Below are 21,741 nucleotides of genomic sequence, written 5' to 3'. Positions count from 1 at the left end.
TATTTACTATTATAAACATTAGAAAAGGCATGGTTAAATGGTCAAGATAAATAAAGTACAACTGGAGTTAATGCTGGCTCTTCCTTCCTAATTAAACATCACCCAAAAGTGGGATCCACTTTTATCCTCATTGTTCTTTTTTCCTCCAATGAAAGTGGATCTCCTCCCTGGCTGTTTGTTCCAGTTTATAGGATAATATAGTGACCAAAACTGCACAAGGGGTCTCATCGTTGGATCCACATAAACTACTAGGATTGGATATGTCATATCCCCCTGCATGATCACGCTATCTTCTCCTTCCTGCCTCTACACTGTCCTTAAGTGACAAGAGGGTTTGTGTAGACTCTCTGTAAGTGGGTGAATTTAACTCCAAAATATAGGGTATGTCTACACTGCATCTGGCAGCAGGCCTTCCAGCCCATGTAGACAGACTCATGCTAGTGGGGCTCATGCTGACAGTCTAAACATAACTATGTGGACATTGTGGCACTGGTGGAGGCTCAGGCTAGCCACTCAAGTTCCAGACCAGCCCTGTCCCTTCAGTCCAAGTTCAAGTGGCTAGCCTGAGTCGGTGTCAACGGTGGCGTAACATCCATGTGGGTTGTCCTGTAACACATTATTTGGTGATTTTCAAGACCCACCTACTCCCTTGTAATACTCTGTTACACAGACTCAAACATGCAAAATTTAGAACCCACCCACCACCTAATGCATTGTGTAATTTATGGACAGCCCTTTACAGCATAGAGCACTAGTGTGAGCCGCACTCGCACTAGTCTGACTACTAAACGACTGGGAGGCTTGTTCCCAGCTGCAGTGTAGACACCCTGAGAGGCCTCAGTCCTCAGCTGTGCCAAGTTCATGTGGGATAGGGTGAGGCAGAGGTGACTCTAGCTTGCTTCAACTTGTAATGAACAACTCTTTTGCTTGGAATGTTTTAGACATACTTTTGCTGAAGGCAAGAGGAAAAGAAATTGTGATTCAACTCAGAGCCTTTCATTCAAGAAATGACTTTTCAGTTTCAGTGAATTTTAATTCTTTCCCTCAGATAACAAGCTTTAACATTCAAGTCAGTGTTAGAGGGAAGGATAGCTCAGTGGTTTGAGCATTGGCCTACTAAACCAAGGGTTATGAGTTCAATCCTTAAGGGGGCCATTTAGGGATCTGGGGCAAAAATTGGTCCTGCTAGTGAAGGCAGGGGACTGGACTTGATTACCTTTCAAGGTCCCTTCCAGTTCTATGAGATAGGTATATCTCCATATTAAGATTACACTTGGCATGATTTCTGTCCTTGATTTGTGCCATTAAAGGTCATCACTGTGCTGCAACACATCAGGTAATATGACATTTTCATAGATCTGACTCTCTTTTGTGTGTGTGTGTTGGTGTTTATAGGAGAAGCCCAGATGTACAAGCAAAGGAAGAGTTATGGAAACATATTCAGTAAGTATTGTTACTTTGAAACTTTTAGTTCCTTTATATAAATTATAAAACCAACATGTGGGTAAAACATTTTGCTAGAATGAAATTAGCCTTTAGGAATGTTCAGCATTTGGATGTAATACACAGTAGTAATTCAGGACATGGCTGGAACTAGTGACACTTGGAGGTACAGTATAGGGTGCCTCTATTTAGGAAGGACAGCCATTGGGCCAGATGCACTACTGCTCTGCACCTTGTTTAGTCAGTTATGTCATGCAGTGTGGATATAAAACACTACCATTCTGATTTGGTAATGTGCTATATCCACTCTGCTCAGGGCAGAGAAGAATCAAGCCCACCACCTTTTAGAAAACTTTATATTTTTTTCCTTTCTGTCCATCTATGATGTCTATCTATTGTCTAGTACATTGAAGGTGTGTTCTTATCTAGACTCCAAAATGTTCTTATTTTTATTATTTATTTTTCACTACAGCACCAGTTAGGATCAGGGCCCCTCTTCTACTAGTTGTGGGCATGTATGAAGATATGGTGCCTGTGCCACAGATCATAGAGTCTGAAAAGACTAGAACAGATAGGGAAATAGGGTACAACACACAGGGGAAGTGATCAAGATTTTAGGCACACTTCTAAATAGGTTTCCTATGTTGACATCTAGAAAGCTTTAATGCTGAACACAGCTGGTTCCAGAAAATCTTTGTGGTCTAATAAAATGAAGGAATAAATTGTTTGTTATGGATTTGGTAGCTTCCAGAATTTCATCTTCCTTGTATAATCCTTTCCAGGAAGGAACTTGTGGATCCATCTGGACTGTCTGAGGAGCAGCTGAAAGAGATTCCGTACACCAAAATAGAGTGAGTTTATTCATTATGAAATATGGATTTTTTCTGTATGTATGCTTAATAGCCTAATATCCCTTTCATCAGAGGCTCTCACTGTGGAATAGCTTGTCTGAGACTAGAATGGCCTCCCGATAATCTCTGATCTTTTGAACCCCTTAGAAAATGTTGATCCAGAATGGAGTAGGTCAAATAGGGAGGGTAGAGACACTTGAATCATTTTTAAACCAGGTACTTTCCCTTTACCTAAATGCTAACAAAATCAACATCCTCTCCTACTCTGCCATCTGTCAGCATTTGTTCTTCACATTACACTTGCAATTTATTTTCGAAACTTTTCCATTTTTTTTTTAAATTTACCTTTCTATTCTGATTCTTTAAAGTCGCTGCTTGACCTATGTGACCTCTCTTCCCCTGCTTATCACGGGCAGCTGCCAATGCATCAGAGGTCCCTTCAGAGCAGACCTCCATTTCACTCTGACGACTGGCCATCTGGGAGGCTGTATAGTGGTGTGGTCAACTGCTTCTGACAGGAGTGAAATCCCAGTTTGCTTTACAATGTGCTTCTGCTTCACCCTTGAGCAAAAACCACAGTGATGGTAAAATTCCACAGAATGGATTTTTTTTTGTTTCCATTTTTTTATTCAACAATTTCATTCTCCAACATACACACATGACAGTATCATTTAGAATGAACTGTGCAACTTTAAATGTAAAGTTTGAAGTACAAACACATAACGAAAGGGCCAGTCCTTTGAATTCAGTGAGCACAGGAAGCCATATGTTATTCTTAATAGGAAAAGGGAGGATTTTACAATTCAAAATTAAATTTCCTTTTCCGGCGCAAAGTCTCAGATGTATTAATTTGCTACTATGAATTTTGTTTCTCATTTAGGACTCAAGGTGACCCAATCCGCATTAGACATTCACATTCCCCCCGAAGCTACCGGCAGTACCGACGGTCCCAGTGTTCTGATGGCGAGAGATCTGTTCTATCTGAAGTGAAGTATGTGGAATGTGATGGTTTTACTATGACGCAGATGCTCCCCTTGAGCTCACAGATAAATTAGTAGTAGCATATATGTGACTGTTGTGTTGACATAGTGCTCAGGCAATCCTGTAAGAGCTAAGGAGTTCAGTGAAGCACAAAACATTTATAACCTCTTGACCTTGGATGCTTGCTTTGCTTGATGATGACCTGTTCAGAAGGAAGGGCAATCTGCTGCAGAAACCAAAATGAACACACTGAGCTCCTCAGCAGTGGTTGTGAAGATGCGTGAGGGAGAAGAGGAGAGTTTATGTGAATTAGCTTTCAATGACGTACACCCTTAATAGAGTCAGTTTCTCCATTTGCTGCAGTGTAGATCTTGAGAGTTCCAGTAGACACCTACTCATCTGTGGGTGGCTAGAAAGAGACTGACAAAGATTGACTAGAGACCACTTATGAAGTGAGAAAAAAAAATAAAGGGCTTGATGCATTAAGGCCTTAAAGGGGCAGAAACAGCTCCCTGAGAATGTCCCATTCACAGTGTTTTGCTGGTGCAAGGGCTCTACACCAGCCATGCTCCCAGCCCAAAGTATCTAGAAGTGAGCAAAGAAGAGCAGCTGTCTCCTACTCTCTAACCGTTGGGGGGGATGAGATGACTCCCACCTCTGATTACACTGCTCTACAGCCAAAATGCTTCTGAAATAAATGTAGTCAAACTTTACTAATGCTGGGTCACTGAGAACGAAAATAGCAACAGAGGGTCCTGTGGCACCTTTAAGACTAACAGAAGTATTGGGAGCATAAGCTTTCGTGGGTAAGAACCTCACTTCTTCAGATGCAAGGCAGAAGCTTCGTTATGCAATCATAACGAAGCTTACCTCCCTTGCATCTGAAGAAGTGAGGTTCTTACCCACGAAAGCTTATGCTCCCAATACTTCTGTTAGTCTTAAAGGTGCCACAGGACCCTCTGTTGCGTTTTACAGATTCAGACTAACACGGCTACCCCTCTGATACTTGAGAACGAAAATTATGCTTAAAATTGTTGACTGGCTCTAGTTTTCAAGATATGCTATTGGGTCAGTATATACGACCCTTGACTTGGGAATGGCGGAGGATAATTTGAGTTATAAAGGGAAGGGATCTCAATTTAAACCAGAAATGACTCAAATACATCTTTGACTGGCTCTATGAATAAATCGATGACTGGGTTTGGACAGTACTTGCTTTTTAGGCAAAACAATGAATGATGCAATCTGAAGCTGTTAGTGCATCATACGTGGTATGAATTGCATCATGTTATTCCTAGAAGTCATGGATGATGCAATCATAACGAAGCTTACCTCACTCTGCTGAACAAATTGCCCTATATCAGCTCTAGAAATCATAGTGTCGTGCTTTCTTATTTGTCAGTGTTTGATTTTGCAAAGGGACACATTTCTGTTTAGCCAAAGTGAGCAGAGATGCCTCGTACTTGTGTGAACAGTGCAGATAACTTCTACTATGTTTGTGGTGAAGTGACTTTTGCATCACAAAAGCGCAGTATAACCACTATGGTTAAGAAAGCCTATCACCTTTATTTTGGCTGCAAAATTGGAGATCAGGACAAGAGGTGGGCCCCACACATATGCTGCAACACTTGTGCAACAAATCTTCACCAGTGGTTGAACAGGAAAAGGAAATCTATGCCTTTTGCAGTGCCAATGATTTGGAGAGAGCCAACAGATCATACCAGCAATTGTTACTTCTGCATGGTGCCTCCCGTTGGGAAAGGTGTGTCAAAGAAGAAAAAGTGGACTGTGCATTATCCAAACATTCCATCAGCTATACGCCCAGTACCCCACGGAGAAGGACTGCCAGTTCCTGATGCACCAGAATCATTCTCAGTTGAGTCAGACGACCAAGAGGAAGAGGATGAAACTTCTGGTCCTGAACCATCTATGTCACAGGACCCACATTTTCTCCCAGCCTCCTCCTCTGAACCACACCTCATAACACAAAGTGAACTGAATGACCTTGTCAGGGATTTGGAACTACCCAAGAGTAAGGCAGAGCTGTTGGGCTCCAGACTACAGCAGTGGAATCTCCTGGCAGGTGATGTTAGGGTTTCCATGTTCCGTGACCGTCAAAAGGATCTTGTCCCATTCTTCTTCGTGGAAGGTGATCTTGTAGCCTGCAACAACATCGATGGTGTGATGGCAGCCCTCAACATCGTTCACGATCCAGATGAGTGGAAACTGTTCATTGATTCATCGAAGACGAGTCTTAAAGCTGTTTTACTGCATAATGGCAATGTTTTGCCATCAATTCCAGTTGGTCATGCAGTCCATATGAAGGAAACCTATGACAACATGAAACAACTTTTGAGGTGCATAAACTATGACCAACATCAGTGGCAGCTTTGTGGCGATTTGAAGGTTGTTGCTCTCTTGCTTGGTCTGCAGACTGGATACACGAAGTACTGCTGTTTTCTCTGCGATGGGACAGTCGTGCAAGAGATTCCCACTACATCAAGAAAGATTGGCCACTCCGACAGTCATTGGAGCCTGGGAGGTGTAGTAAGTGAAGGCCCTAATGAAGGCCCAGTATGAGGCCTGAGGCCTGAACCAAACTAAAGTAATGGTCAAGACTTTGCTAACATAAAGCAAAGTTAAGCTGTGAGCAAGAGGCAGGCCCTGCTCACAGAAGCTGGAAAGAAAAGGGCTGATGTTGCATAAATATATATTCACCTCGCATAGTTAAAGTATAAACATGGTACCAAGATACACTATACCGGAACATTCCACAGATAACATGGAACAGGCCGACCCATCCCAATGACAGGGGCAAAAGGGTAAAATGATGGATAGAGTTGTTTTGATCGAACCAACAGGTACAAGGTGCGAGGCGGCACCTTACTGCGTAGAGGGGTTGTACCTTGCTACGTAGAGGGGTTGCACCTCAATACGTCAGGAGTGATGTGTAACTTGTTTGTACCTGTGTATAAAAATGTATCCCTGGGGTGGTGTCTTTGTCCGGCCACGGGGGCAGTGGAAAGAGGCACTTTCTCGTAGTATGCCCTGAATTAGGCTCAGAAACCTACAGGGAACTGCAATTGTGTCCGAGATCGCAATAAACCTGGCCGAGGTGCCTTTGTACCTTACTAGACTCTGTGGTCATTGGGGGTTCTCGTTGGGTCTGCTGTGTCAGCTATCTGCACAGAGCTGGGGCAGCACACAGAGGGAACACACGCACGCAGCCGAGTAGTATGCCCTGGTAGCATTTGACAACAGGAGGAAAAGTGTTCAGCATCCACCACTTGTTGAATCAAGGAAGATTTTGTTACCACCCTTACACATCAAGCTGAATCTGATGAAGAACTTTGTCAAGACCATTGACAAAACACAAGTAGCTTTCAAGTACCTCCGTGGAAAATTTCCAAGGTTAAGTGAAGCTAAGATAAAGGAAGGTGTCTTTGTTGGTCCTCAGATTCGTGATCTTCTTCGAGATGATGCATCTGACCATGCACTGCGTGGCAAGGAAAAGACGGCATGGAAAGCCTTCCAGTTAGTGGCAATACATTTTCTCGGAAACAACAAGGCAGACAACTACGGGTTGTTGGTGGAAAACCTCCTCAAGGCATACAAAAACCTTGGTTGCAACATGTCACTAAAAATACATTTTTTGCACTCTCATTTAGATTTTTTTTCCACCGAACTGCGGAGCAGTGAGCGACGAGCACGGCGAGCGATTTCACCAGGACATTGCAACAATGGAGAAACGCTATCAGGGCAAGTGGAGCCCATCAATGCTTGCAGACTATTGCTGGACAGTGACAAGAGATGCTCCATTTAATGAATACAAGAGACAACCCAAGAAGCGCCGAGTAGACACTGAATAGGACTAAACTGTGTACATAATAGTTTTTTGCCTTTTGTTTCATAATAAATTTTATCTATATAACCCTTTTGCTGATTTTTAGAGTGTTACATAAACAGGACAGGTGAAATATTATCATGTAAAGCAACCATAAACACATGAGAAGACCTAGGTTTAAAATTTATGATTAAAACTCTATCTACACAATATACATAGACATAAAATGTAAAAACTTAAATATCTTAGAAACAGTAGCCAATCAGTTGTTTTAATTGTCATATTTGAATTCAGCACATCAAAATACATAATAAATAGCACATTTTATCTCTGAAGCAGACGACTTCTCAAAAATTGTAGACCAGTGTTATCGTTTGAGAGGAATGCATATTTGACTTGATGGACCTCAGTAGAGCTAATAGCCAGGAGAAACCAGTAATTTGGGCCTCCACTCGGTACTAATACTACCCCACAAACTCCTGTCTAGATATCTAGAAAAGAGCCCACATTCATGTTTGGTGCCCAGTGTCATTCTCAAGGGGCTAATTGCTGATTGGGCTGGGCAGAGGAGCAAACTCCTCCCCTGTGAGGGAGACCACCATTGAGAACTAATTAGACACTCTATGTGCATTAGAATGGGAACCCTTCCCTTCCTGAATGGGGAAAAGTCTCTATGGGAGAAGAGATTCCATGGGCCAGCAGTTTTAGAGGCTAATTTTGCTGGATTGGACCCTCAATTGCCATCAATTCCAGTCATGCAGAGAGCCACTACAGAGCGCAGGCCAGAAGTGCAGAAAGGGAGTCTGCTTGTGTGGCCTTTCTCTGGTGAGGACCTGCATGTAGTGCAGCACCATACCAGTTCCCCTGGTAATGAGACTTTCTATGGCCCTTTACCAGACCTCAGAATTTGCCCTTAATGTTTAAAAAATACAAGAGAAAAAGCAACATGTTTTCTCCTTTGGATCTGTAATTGTTTATTGTCTTAAAATGAAAGTGTTATCATAAGGACCAGCTTTGTTATTACCCTATGGGGGAAAATGCAAGTGGATTTTAAAACTGCAAGCTTGTTCAGTGCATTCTTTTTTCTTTCACAATAATCATCAAACTAGTATAATCTCATTTTTTTTTCCCCAGTGCAAAAACGGACCTTGTGCCTCCATTGCCTGTGACTCGTTCCTCAGATGGTCAGGGTCCCAGCATTCCAGCTTCACAACAGGTTGGTAATTGTGCAGCTTCTTTACCAAATGTCTGGCTGGTGGGTCTTGCTCGCATGCTCAGGGTCTAACCGATGGCCATATTTGGGGTTGGGAAGGAATTTTTCCCCAGGGCAGATTGGCAGAGACCCTGGGGTTTGTTTGTTTTTTGCCTTCCTCTGCAGCACAGGGCATAGATCACTTGCAGGTTTAAACTAGTGTAAATGGTGAATTCTCTGTAAATTGAAGTCTTTAAACCATGATTTGAGGACTTCAGTAACTCAGCCAGAGGTATTGGGTCTATTACAGGAGTGGGTGGGTGAGGTTCTGTGACCTGCAATATGTAGGAAGTCAGACTAGATGATCATGATGGTCCCTTCTGACCTTAAAGTCTATGAGCTTAGAGTGTTCTCCTGGTGGAATTATCTGAGTAATATTTAATTGGGAAAATACATCTAACATTTGATCTTTTGCTTTCCAATTGTAGTAGAGCAAACAGACTTGGCAGGAAGCTTTACATTATGTAGAAGTAACTGCTTAAAGATAAACTTCATTTTTATAACGTAGATACATTGAATTTCATAATGTACCATACTGCAGTTACCTGCTTTCTGTTATTTGGAAGACATTTCCTCTTTTTGGAGCCTGTTCCTCCCTCAATACAAGGTAGATCAACTAGGGCAATTCCTATAAATAAGCAAATGTGCCCAGGCACCCACTGAGATAATCAACTTTTGAACTAACATTTTCTCTCCACTCCACAGTGCCTTGCAGCTATCCCAGGTTTGTAACTCTTATTTACCACAGGAAGAACTTGTGGGTTTTTCTTTCTTTCTGTTTTCTCTCATGTGAAAGTGAATTGGCAGACTTGGGGCAGTGATGATTGTGGTCCTCTCCCAAGCTGCATGCAAAAGTACTAAAGCTTCCCTGCCAATGTGCCCCAACCCAGTTCTGTGATGAGGGCACCCTCAGGATCCCAAAGATGACACTGTTTATATGGTAACAGGTGAGACTGAGGCACAGTCTATCCTACCAGATCAGAGTTGTTTTTCTTCTTGATTTCAATTTCAAAATGCTGGTACTTCTAAAAGTCATTTCACTAAGTGTCTCACTGCAAAGTACAGTTTGCTTTGAAGGTGTTGGTTGTATCAGTGTTACTCTGAACAGTGTGATCACTATGAGAGGAAGTGTGGCCTAATGGTTAAAATGCCAGAGGAAAACCAGTTGTGGTTTCTTTTCTCTGCCAAAGGCTTGTTATGTGACATGGAGCATGACTTTCAGTTTCCCCATCTAAAATGGGGCTAATTACCTTCTTTACTGGATGTGTTCAGGTTTATTTCATGATTTTTTTTGTAAAGCATTCTGAGATCTGAGATCTTGCTGAAGAAGTGGAAGGTTCTTTTGTGTCATGTTATCCCAGTGTTCCCTTTCAGAAGTGGCAGCTGATGTCCAAAAAAGCATCTAGATTTTTATTTATGAAAATCTAATGTTAAAGGAATACTAAAGTACATAATTTATTAATGTGGCAAGGGAAAAATATTAGGTAGGTTTCTACCTACATACGAGTCCTTAGAAAAGTAGGAGCCACTTCCTCTGTGATTGCCACTAACAGTCACTGTCTGTACCAACGTCAGTTTGTTGGGAGTTTTTTTCAGCAATGCTACAGGATTTCTAGGAATCAAGGGAAAGCTCTGCTACTCTGATAGCATATATTGGAAAATGGAGTGCACTCATGCAGGTGTAGTCAGCTTGATTATTTAGTGGATTACTAAGCCTTTTGCTTCCCTGGCAAATCATTTCTTACTGGACTTTGTTTCAGTTTTGTGTGTCTTATGGTGCTTTTGTTACTGTTGCTAGAGGTGAGGAAGGCATCTCTGGCCCAGCATGTTCAGTGAACAGTAACAGTGTTTTTGACTTTTCACTTTTTAGAACTTAGACATTTTTAGCAAGAAAAATAAATTATCTTCACGATCAAATGGATGGAGTCAGTTATGGAAATGAAATTATTAGGAAGCTAAGTCAGAGCATGTTGAAATGCAATACTCAGACTTTCCCCAAGATTCTGAAAGTCATGCTAAATGAGAAGAGCAGTTCTTCACACTAATTAATGTCTCTCTCTTGTATGGCAATTCATACGATCACAGAGGCTCACACTACATCCACTCCAATATTATAATATGGAATACAGGTATTACAAGTCAGATTAATGCATGCAGCAATTTACAAGTATTCACAGATCCAAACACTAACTGCCAAACAGATTCCAGCTATGTGTCTGTTCAGTTGAGGCATGGGGACCTTGGCATGAGCTGGCACCTGGCCTGCTAGCATCATAGTGGGGTTTGTGTTTTTTTTTTTTACATCTCAGTCTGCCTAAACAATGTTTAAAAGGTTGATTTTTTTTCTTAATAAGAATTAAGAACAGTTCAGCAATAAGTATGAATTCTTCACAGGGTAAATATTAACCTTGCATGATTGAGTCCTTAAGGAATAATGAGAATTTCACAGATTTATTTTTTGCATACTCAGGAATTCAGTATGTTGTCTTGTTTACATTCTGATTGGTTTGAATCTGTTGTCCTAGAAGGAGTCAGCAGCATTGGGGTATCCCACATCAGCTAAACAAGCACTGTCAGGCCATTAATGCCCAACGAATGCATGTTTTTAATAATTGGCCAAATACCAAATAATTTAGTCTTGGTATTTGCTGACTATAGAATATGAATCCAAATAATGGCAAGGAACAACAGATAGGGGCAAGGGAAGAGGTCAGGCTGGCAGGAACAAGCATGTAATGGGTGTCTGTAACAGGGAGGGGTTGTAGAAGTATCCTGGCCTGGGCCAATGGAGAGAAAAGGAAAGTAGTTTTGGTATGTGATCAAATGCAAATATTCTCCCACAATGTTAAAACAACAAGGAGTCTGGTGGCACCTTAAAGACTAACACCACACCACAGAAACACCAACCCAGGAACCTATCCCTGTAGCAAACCCCGTTGCCTACTCTGTCCCCATATCTACTCTGGCAACAGCATCAGAGGACCCAACCACATCAGCCACACCATCAGGGGCTCATTCACCTGCACATCCACTAATGTCATATATGCCATCATGTGCCAGCAATGCCCCTCTGCCATGTACATTGGCCAAACCGGACAGTCCCTCCGCAAAAGAATAAATGGACACAAATCGGATATCAGGAATGATAACATACACAAGCCAGTAAGTGAACACTTCAGTCTCCCTGGTCATTCTATTACAGATTTAAAAGTCACTATCATTGAACAAAAAAACTTCAGAAACAGACTTCAAAGAGAAACAGCAGAACTAAAATTCATTTGCAAATTCAACACCATTAATCTGGGCTTGAATAGGGACTGGGAGTGGCTGGCTCACTACAGAAGCAGCTTTTCCTCTCCTGGAATTGACACCTCCTCACCTATTACTGGGAGTGGACTACATCCACCCTGATTGAATTGGCACTGTCAACACTGGTTCTCCACTTGTGAAGTAACTCCCTGCTCTCCATGTGTCAGTATATAATGCCTGCATCTGTAACTTTCACTCTATGCATCCGAAGAAGTGAGGTTTTTACTCACGAAAGCTTATGCCCAAATAAATCTGTTAGTCTTTAAGGTGCCACCAGACTCCTTGTTGTTTTTGTAGATACAGACTAACACGGCTACCCCGATACTTCCCACAATGTTGGTATAGGTAAGTGAATCAGAGTTGTCACATCCTTAGCCTACATTTCACCTGCAAAGTAAGCAAATACCAATCCCATTCTGCTAAATGTTGATGGATCATTTATATCTGATTATTGCCACTATTGTAACAGTTCGCTCTGTTTTCCTGGAGTCACTGTATAAAGAAACATCATAGCATTTTTGAAAGGAACACTATAAATAATTCAACTAGTTCTGTTTTTAATATTTAAGCCCCAGTCCTGCATAAGGATCCAGCGCTTGGTCCCTCTGCTCTTAAGGAGTTCCATTGACTCCAACAGGACTCTGAGCGGCTCTAGAGAAGCAGATCCCAGTGCAGGATTGAGGCTAAGCTTGTAGCAAAGGAAGAGATGAAGGAAGTAATATTTTAACTTTATTATATTTTCAACGGTGTATTTTTAATTTGTCTTTGTTCTCTTCAGAGGCGAAATGGGTCCAAAGATAGCCTGATAGAAGAAAAATCTCAGATATCCACTAACAGCCTGGATGGAAAACACAGTGCAAAGACAATAAAAACTGTACATGCATCACGCCTCAAGATAGAGACTTGATTGCCATAACTGAGGATGGTGTATGGATTCTGTTCCTTTGAAATTGGGAATTACACAACAGTTCAGATACTCTTTAGCTGGAAAATGTTTCTTTGGCATAAGAAAAGAAGAAAAATGTAAACTGGAGTGGTGGTAATTTTCTTAAATTTAAAACTCCAACCTGCTTGCTCTGAAGGGCAATCACTGTTTTCATCACTGGTTACAGTTGCTTACGTGATTGCAAAGAAGTTGACTGGTTAGACAGTTGGAAGGGAAAGTGTTACTACAATTCAACAATTGCCAGATACTGTATTTTCCAAAGAGGATCAGAGGAATTGTCATGACAGATCAGACCTTGGTCTAATTCATTCAGTTGGCTGTTTCCAAGAGGCCAAGACCGGATGCTTCGGAGGAAGCGGTAAAACCCTCATAATACACTTGGCCAATTGTGCAATACTATATAATAGTGAGGAAATGTCTTCCTGACTCCATATGATGATCAGCTTATACTCTGAAGCATAATAGCTCTTATGTTTATTTTAGCCTAATGCAACTGCAAACACTGTTCTTGTTCATACAAATGTTGAATCCATGTTTAGATAATTGCCACAATCGTATCTTATGGCATTGAGTGTCATGTAAAAATGGATTTCCTTTCACTAATTTTAAATGTGTTGCCTTTTAATTTTAAATATCTTTTTGTATTGTGACAGTACTTGATTAGCCTTCTCTGTACTACTGATTATTTTATATACCCCTACCACATCTCTTAATTTTGTCCATTGAAAACTACAGTGAAAAATGTCTTGAATGGCCCAGGGGCCAGTGTAATAAGACTAACTAGTACACACAGACTATAAATGCTGGCTGGACAAAATTGTACTATAAACCTTGGAAACACTTCAAAGTGGCTCCTAAGATGGGTTGGCTAACAGTTGGTTCTTTGGTGCAGGCTTCATTGATCTAGTCTTTTTAAGCTCTTCTCATATGAAATCCCCCAATAATTCTAATAATTTGTAGTGTCCTTCTCTGGACCGTTTCTTCTGCTCACTCATTTCTGAGATAAGATGACCAAAACTGAATGCAATATGCAAAGTGAAGACAGTATCATTGAATTATCTAGTGGCATCTTTTACTCTATATTCACTTTGTAAAACAGTGTAACATCTTACTTGCTTTTTTGACTGCTGTTACATGTTAAGTATATTATCTTCAATGAGCTGTTCGCACTGATGCCTGGATCTTCTGCTAAGAGGTTATGTCTAATTTAGAACCCATCATTGCTTCTTTGAATGTGCTTTACCTTGCACTTGTCAACACTGAATTTCATCTACTATTGTGCTAACCAGTTTCCTGTGTCAGCTAGACTGGTATGGAGTCAAGCAAAATCCTTCCCAGGCCTGTAAGTAATTTTGTACTGAGTATATATTTGCTACCCCACTAACAACAGTCTGGCAGAAGTTGACTAACCATACTGTACACTACTTGTTCTACTACTGTTTGCTCAGAGTCTACTCTTCCATACTGATAGATGGCTATTTTAGCCCTACTTTTCTATGCTATTGTTTAAATCAGTTTTTAATCTATAACAGGCATTTACCTCTTATCCTTGCACTTACCAAGTTTCCTCAAGCACCTCTTGAGAGGGACTTCATCAGAAGGCTTGGGAAAGACTAATTTGTCAAGAGACAAGGTGGATGAAGTAATATCTTTTACTGGACTAACTTCTGTGGGTGAAAGAGACAAGCTTTTGAGGTACACAGACTCCCATAGTATGTCCTCTCCATTCACCAAGAGGAGAGTGAGTGATGCATCATGGGAAATATATTCCAGCCAGAAAGCCTGCCCCAGAGGACAATGGGAGTACAAGACACCTAAACTACAATTCCTGCTGCAATGCATTGTGGCATCAGTTTGAATTAGAAATGTTATCATCTTTCAGCAAAATATTTTGGCCCAAAGTGGAAACTTTCAGGGCCAGGGGGGAAGGGAGGAGAAGATTCTCTTTTCTGACCAGATTTAATATTTGTAGATTCTTCATTCTTAGTTCCTTTAGAATGATGAATGCCATCTAGTACAGTATTGTTTGTATTGTGGTCATCCTAATGAGAATCAGACTCACACTGTGGTAGGAACTAAATCCCTACCTCCATAGAATTTCAGTCAAATCTGCTACTAATTTTTTCCCCAGTATTTCTATTTTTGACATTGCTTCACCTTCACTACCCGTGTGCAGTAATCCTGGGATAAATATTACCAGTGCCCAGTATTTTTTTGCAAGTGCGAAATAACAAAAAACAAAACAAAACAAAACAAAACAAAAAAAACAGCCTGTAAAATAAAAATGGAAAATCCTGCAGCGGTGGTAACTGTCCTGTGGGACTGGACCCAGCCCTCCCACTCCGGGCATTGTGACCTGTGGTTTGACTCTCTGCCATTTGGCTCAGTGGCTGCCCTCTCCCCCGCACCATCAGAGGGGCAGCCAGGCCAAACCTAAGTGGTGATGTGACCTTAGGTGCCATGGCACAGTGCCCAGAGCAGAGAGTTGGGCCCACTCCAGCAGGAAAGGAGCCGCCAGCTGCATGCAGGGCAGGCTCTCTCTGCACACACACACCCCTTTCCAGGCCTCCCACAGTAAAATGAAATTCCCCCCAAACCCTGCAAAGTTATAAAAATAATAATTTCCCAGGGCTCTAAATATTCTCTCTTCCTTTGTGGTGAAGACTAATATAAAAGCACTATTTAGTTTCCCTGCAGTTTCCTTCTGCTCTTTGAACCTCATTTAGACTGGCACTCTCAGAATTGGGCTAAAACATTTTTAAATGTGGCTCAGTTTTGTTTATGGTGTTTGGTCAAACTGTTTTTAAGGGCTGTTTAACCTGATCTCTCACTGTTGCAATCTGCTTCTTTGACAATACAGATAGAGACAATCACTGTTCTCTTTTACACTCTAATGGCCTACAGGACCCAATACCACTGTCAGCATACTACTTTTCTGATGAATTTAAAGAGCTACATTACAAAAAAAATACCCCTTACTGAAGTTTTGTGTCATAGTACCACCTCTTGGAATGCTCCCAAGGATATCAAAATTATTTTATGACTAACCATACTTAATCCTGAGTAACACACAGGAATTGATTCAGGAATGTACTGTAAATCAAGATACACCCCGCCTCGTTTGTTCAAGAATAAGCTGTTCCGAGGAGCAATTCTCCACAATGTGTTTGCAGTGATGTTTATTCATTGTCCATTATTACTAGTATTTTGTTACTTCCCTGATGTTTCTCAACATTCTGGCTTCTTTACTGAGATATAATCTAGTAAAACATCCCTATTACTATACAGTACTTGTACTTTTATGACCTGAATTTTGTAACTGCACAGATTTCACATCCTGGCACTCTTCACAGTCTATGGCATTCTGTATGTACAAAGCTATTCCCACACATTTGACCTAAGCTGTCTTTCCTGCCTAGTGTAGTTTATGGGTTTTGTATAGTTTCTAAGTACTCACGGCAAGAAATTGTGGTATTTCATTTATTCCACGATGTATCAGAAATGCTAGGCTTTCTGGCGTCACCATTTTTTCATTTATGCTTCTTAGTAGCTGTATTCTCATTTATAAGGTGTGCATATTATTATGTACCTCATCTTTGACTAAAGATTGTTTCAACTGTACTTCTAATGTACCAAGCAGGTTTTAATGTGTACCTTGTTTACTTCTCATTAGCTGCCATCTTAGTCATAGCTTATTTTAAATAATCCTTTAAAACCTAGCTAACTTTATGTGCTGGCAGTCTTTTCCCCTTTGGCTAAAGAGGAAACCATTCATTCCTCAAGGACTAATATACTTAACCTCCTATTCTCAAACCTCTTTTCTCATTCACACATTGAAAAACTAATTCCACATTGAAACAGCTTAGTGAATAGAATAAGAGAGAAAGCTAAGGTAGAGGTCCAGAGTTAAACTACTGATCTTATTTCCAATTAGAAGGTTCAGTTCTTAATGACAAATACTACTTTTTCCTAGAGTTAGCATGATTAGACACAGTGCAATTTTGTCTACATATCGGGGGAAAAAGAATAAGAATTATATACAAATAATGGTTAAACTGAAAATAATTCATTTATTCAAACATATAAACTGAAAAATCAAACACTTGTTCTGACTGCCAGAAGCAAGCAGAGACCATAGTAGTAGCACTGTATCCTCTTATTATATAACACAAAGTGAAAATTCTCCATACTAATGAGTAACTGTGGTCACTTGGATTTAAGTTGCTTTACATCAGATCATTTGAAGAAAATGCCCATTTAGTTAAATAACATCTTTTAACCAACAGGACCTTTCAAAGGTGCTAATCACCAGAACCACTTACTGTGTTGCTGCTGTATATTTAAGCTTGGCAGAATTTGATTTTATTTTTTTATAACTTTAACAGGTAATATTGATTATTTTATGCATTTTCCCTATTTGTATTTTAAATTTTCACAGTTATGGAAAATTATGGGGATGGTGAGGATATTTAATGACAGCAGACATTGAGATTCAAAAAGTTAAAGCTATTTTATAAACCATTGAAACAAACTGTCAGTTTCACATGTCAAAATATACAAAGTAAATACCCTAAAATCAAACTCTAATAAGTTCTCAGAAGCATTTTTCTTGCTTTGCCTAGCTGTACATTTTGATTATTATTGATGGACATATTTTTTGTCAGTGAGAGTGTGTGTGAGAGAGAGAGTGAGTGTGTGTGTGTGAGAAATTGACATTTATTGACATTTCTCTATAAAAAATCTAATCTTTCCAAGCCTATGTATTCTATATGTAGACCTAGTTAATGGAGTACTTGGCTGGGATTCAAGACCTGGGTTCGACTCCTGGCTCAGCCATGGCCTATTGGGTGACCTTGAGCAAATCACTTCAACTCTGTGCCTCAATTTCCCCATCTGTAAGATGAGGACAATGTTCCTCCCATGTAAAGTGCTTTGAGATCTACAGATGAAAAGCGCTATATAAGGGCTAGGTATTGTACCACCTATACACCATCTATTGCTCATGTTCATCCATCACTTTAACACTGACCTTGCTTCTTCAGAGTATGCCACATGACAAGTCATATGTTCTGACCACTAAATAGTGCTCTTCACCCTAAGTAGACTTCTGCTGCATTTCCCAGGTTGGTCTAACTCAGTAGCTAGCGTTGTCACTGAGAACTACTGTTAGTGTGCCCCTCTGTATATCCATGTAGCTTTTATTCAGATTCTTAATCTGCAACTCTTATTTAGGCTAATCTTTGTATGGTAGGGCTCTTGGCCCCAAAAACATTACATCATTTTTTTTGTTCAATATCCAAACAAGCCAACCATCTCTGTACAGTTGAACTCAGATGCAAATCAAGATGGAATGAATTTTAACTCCCTCATGATTTCAGGATAACTTTTACTTTAAAGCTAATTATAAAGATGGCTGTTTTAAAATACATGCAAGATCTTAGATCTGGCTGAAGTATATAATGTATGTACACAAAGTTAAAAATTATCCATGAAACAGCGTGTGCTTTATTTTAAATTGAGTTGATAAGGTGGCAGTGTCAAAACTTATGTCCAGGTTATTTAAAATCAAGTAAAACTGTTAAATTTTAGTGTAAATTTTGTGTTTGCACGTTGTGTATATTATTTGCACGACATGAGAAGAAAATCAATGACTAATTTGATGGTAACATCTGTGTAATGCCAACTAAAAATCAACTTGGGGATATAACTTCACCAGAGAAAATGTATTCCGCGGTAGCTGAAAGTGGTGCCAATAAGTGTTCTTACACTCTTAGAATGAAGTTTCCATTGCTTAAACACTGACAAGCATCAAACTATCTTCCCAATGCAAAAAGAATGGTCTAAAATATATGTGATTTTTCATCAAGCTGCCTGGCTTTCTTTTATAAATCAAGGACACACATCTCCTTAAGTCTCTGGCCCCTAATTCCTTCCTACATCTGTTTCCTGGATAGCTCATACAGTGAAAGGAAATCACCTCCCTTCCACACAAACATTTCCATGTGCTTCAGTTCTTGTGAGAATATGAAGAAATATAATGCAATCTGATAGATTACTGTATGGTATCCTTCTCCTCAGATTAATGTACAATAGTGACACTTTTCAACTCTACATATACATAACCTGCCAAACAATACTATAATCCATGCAATAGCTATGCTAAGAATGCTTGGGCTGGTCAGGACTGGTAGTCAAGCTATTTCAGAAATTCAATCTATATTCTGCTCAATGTAAATTACTTGCCTGTTCATTGTGTGCTTGACCTTAATGAAAAACACAGGCTTTCCCCTCTATACTTAAACATTCAGGATTATCAGAGAAGCTCGAGTCATCACTAGAGAATCACACAAGAGTTTGGGACATCATGGGGCAGGATCAGAAAATTAAACCAGTGTAAAATAACTTCAAACAACTCCCGATAAGGCAGACCACAAAACTGATGCCCCGTAAGCCCAGCTGTAATTGAACACAACAGGCATGTTCTCCTTTTTCCTCCCTTATTTCTTGCGTAGTAACCCTACCCACTATTGTGGGGATGTATAAGTACCCACTTAGAACAGATTAGGCAATTGCCTTCCCCTAGAGAATTGAAAGGAAGAGATTTCCCACAATTTGAAGAACAGTGAAGAGGCACTAGGGAAATTATCACCAATACAAGCAATTAGTGACTTCGCTAAATGGGTTTTATACCTGAGTCCTCACAATGTAACAATCTGAATGATGATTTTAAGTATAGCTAAATACAAAAAATATTTTTTTATTTCCCTTATAGCAGTGACTTTTTATCTCTCACTGCTTCTTTTACATGGTTGTTAAGCCACAGTGGCTCTTTTTTAGTTCTTTTACTGTTTTTTAAGTTGGGTTATACATTTAAGTTGGGCCTCTATTATGGTGTCTTTGAAAAGTGTCCATGCAGCTTGCAGGGATTTCACTCTAATCACTGTACCTTTTAATTTCTGTTTAACTAACCTCATTTTTGCATAGTTTCCCTTTCTAAAATTAAATGCCACAGCGTTGGGCTGTTGAGGTGTTCTTCCCACCACAGGAATGTTAAATGTATATTATTATGGTCACTTTCCGAGCGGTTACCTCTTGGACCAGATCCTGCGCTCCACTCAGGACTAAATCGAGAATTGCCTCTCCCCTTGTGGGTTCCTGTACCAGCTGCTCCAAAAAGCAGTCATTTAAAGTATCGAAATTTTGTCTCTGCATTTTGTCCTGAGGTGACATGTACCCACTCAATATGGGGATAATTGAAATCCGCCACTATTATTGAGTTCTTTATTTTGATAGCCTCTCTAATCTCCCTTAGCATTTCATCATCACTACCACGGTCTTGGCCAGGTGGTCGATAATAGATCCCTACTGTTATATTCTTATTAGAGCATGGAATTACTATCCATAGAGATTCTATGGAACATGTGGATTCATTTAAGATTACTTCATTTGATTCTACATTTTCTTTCACATATAGTGCCACTCCCTCCCTACCCTCCTGTTCGCACGACCTGTTCTATCTTTCTGATATATTTTGTACCCCAGAATGATCGTGCCCCATTGATTGTCCTCACTCCATCAGGTTTCTGTGATGCCTATTATATCAATATCCTCCTTTAACACAAGGCACTCTAGTTCACCCAACTTATTATTTAGACTTCTAGCATTTGTGTACAAGCACTTTAAAAATTTGTCACTGTTTATTTATCCACCCTTTTCTGATGTGTCAGATTCTTTTTTATGTGAATGTTTCTCGTCTGATCTGGCCCATACTTTATCCTCTTTCAGCCTCTCCTCCTGACTAAAACCTAGAGAATAGACTCTCCTCTAAGAGACGTCTCTGTCCGATCCACGTGCTCCTCTGCAGCAGCTTTCCCCTAACTCTTAGTTTAAAAACTGCTTTGCAACCTTTTTAATGTTAAGTGCCAGCAGTCTGGATCCACTTTGGTTTAGGTGGAGCCCCTCCTTCCTGTATAGGCTCCCCCATCCCAAAAGTTTCCCCAGTTCCTAATAAATCTAAACCCCTCCTCTCTACACCATCGTTTCATCCATGCATTGAAACTCTGAAGCTCTGCCTGCCTACCTGGCCTTGCGCGTGGAACTGGAAGCATTTCTGAGAATGCCACCATAGAGGTCCTGGATTTCGGTCTCTTTCCTAGCAGCCTAAATTTGGCCTCCAGGACGTCTCTCCTACCCTTCCCTATGTCATTAGTACCTACATGTACCACAACCACCGGTCCTCCACAGCACTACACGTAAGTCTATGTAGATGCCTCGAGAGATCCGCAACCTTCACACTAGGCAGGCAAGTCACCATACGTTCTCCTGGTCATCACAAACCCAGCTATGTTTCTAATGATCGAATCTCCCATTACTAACACCTGCCTTTTCCTAATGACTGGAGTTCCCTCCCCCGGAGAGGTAACCTCAGTATGAGAGGATACTCAAACATAATCTGGAAGGAGGGTCCCAACTATGGGACGGTTTCCCTCTGCTCCCGTTGGCTGATCTCCTTCCCTGAGCTTTTCATCCTCCTTAACAGCGCAGGGGTGGTACAAATCTACAGTGTCCTGGATAGCCTCATCAACATACCTCTCTGCCTCCCTTAGCGCCTCCAATTCCACCACCCTGGCCTCCAAAGCCCGTACGCTCCTTGCACGGAATGCACACATACACCACCCGCCCACAGGGCAGGCAATCATACATGCTGCACTGAGCACAGTAAACAGGATAGCCCCCACTCTGCTGCTGGGCTTCTGCCTGCATTCTCTCCCACAGCTACCTACATTAATGAGACAGGTTTTGTTTAAATCAAGAAGTTTTGATTATAGTTTAGTTTAAAGGTTTTAAAGAATGGCAAGTGTACTTCACCCCCTTCCCACCCCCTTCCAAACTCCCTCTTAGCGGCCCATTCACACAGCTCCCTGGTTGCTTCCTCACTGCTTTATAAAGCCCTGGCCTTCCTGATAGCCCCGCCCCCCTGACTAAGGCTCAAGCTAATGAACGGAGGCTTCTAGATTTCAAACCTTGTTTACAAGCTCACAGCTTCCAACTGCTGGCCACAGCACACAGTCCAAACAAACAAACACACAAACACAAGCTCAGCACACAGCACGTT

At 40.8% G+C, this 21,741-nt stretch overlaps 1 protein-coding gene across 3 annotated transcripts in view; it reads left to right on the top strand.

The window, feature by feature from the left end:
* The window catches only part of EPB41L4A (erythrocyte membrane protein band 4.1 like 4A), a 215,585-nt gene extending 200,692 nt beyond the window's left edge, over nucleotides 1–14,893 (top strand). For all 3 annotated transcript variants that reach the window (XM_034773024.1, XM_034773025.1, XM_034773026.1), the window contains 5 exons: nucleotides 1,396–1,443; nucleotides 2,226–2,294; nucleotides 3,175–3,285; nucleotides 8,254–8,335; nucleotides 12,459–14,893. In XM_034773024.1, the coding sequence (XP_034628915.1) occupies nucleotides 1,396–1,443; nucleotides 2,226–2,294; nucleotides 3,175–3,285; nucleotides 8,254–8,335; nucleotides 12,459–12,587 (439 nt within the window). In that variant the 3' untranslated portion in view covers nucleotides 12,588–14,893. The remainder of the gene's footprint in view (nucleotides 1–1,395; nucleotides 1,444–2,225; nucleotides 2,295–3,174; nucleotides 3,286–8,253; nucleotides 8,336–12,458) is intronic.
* The last annotated feature ends 6,848 nt before the right edge of the window (nucleotides 14,894–21,741 follow it).

The sequence above is a fragment of the Trachemys scripta genome, chromosome 6 (assembly GCF_013100865.1).
Source record: "Trachemys scripta elegans isolate TJP31775 chromosome 6, CAS_Tse_1.0, whole genome shotgun sequence".
Classification (NCBI taxonomy): domain Eukaryota; kingdom Metazoa; phylum Chordata; order Testudines; family Emydidae; genus Trachemys; species Trachemys scripta.
This window is presented reverse-complemented; position numbering and strand designations above follow the sequence as displayed.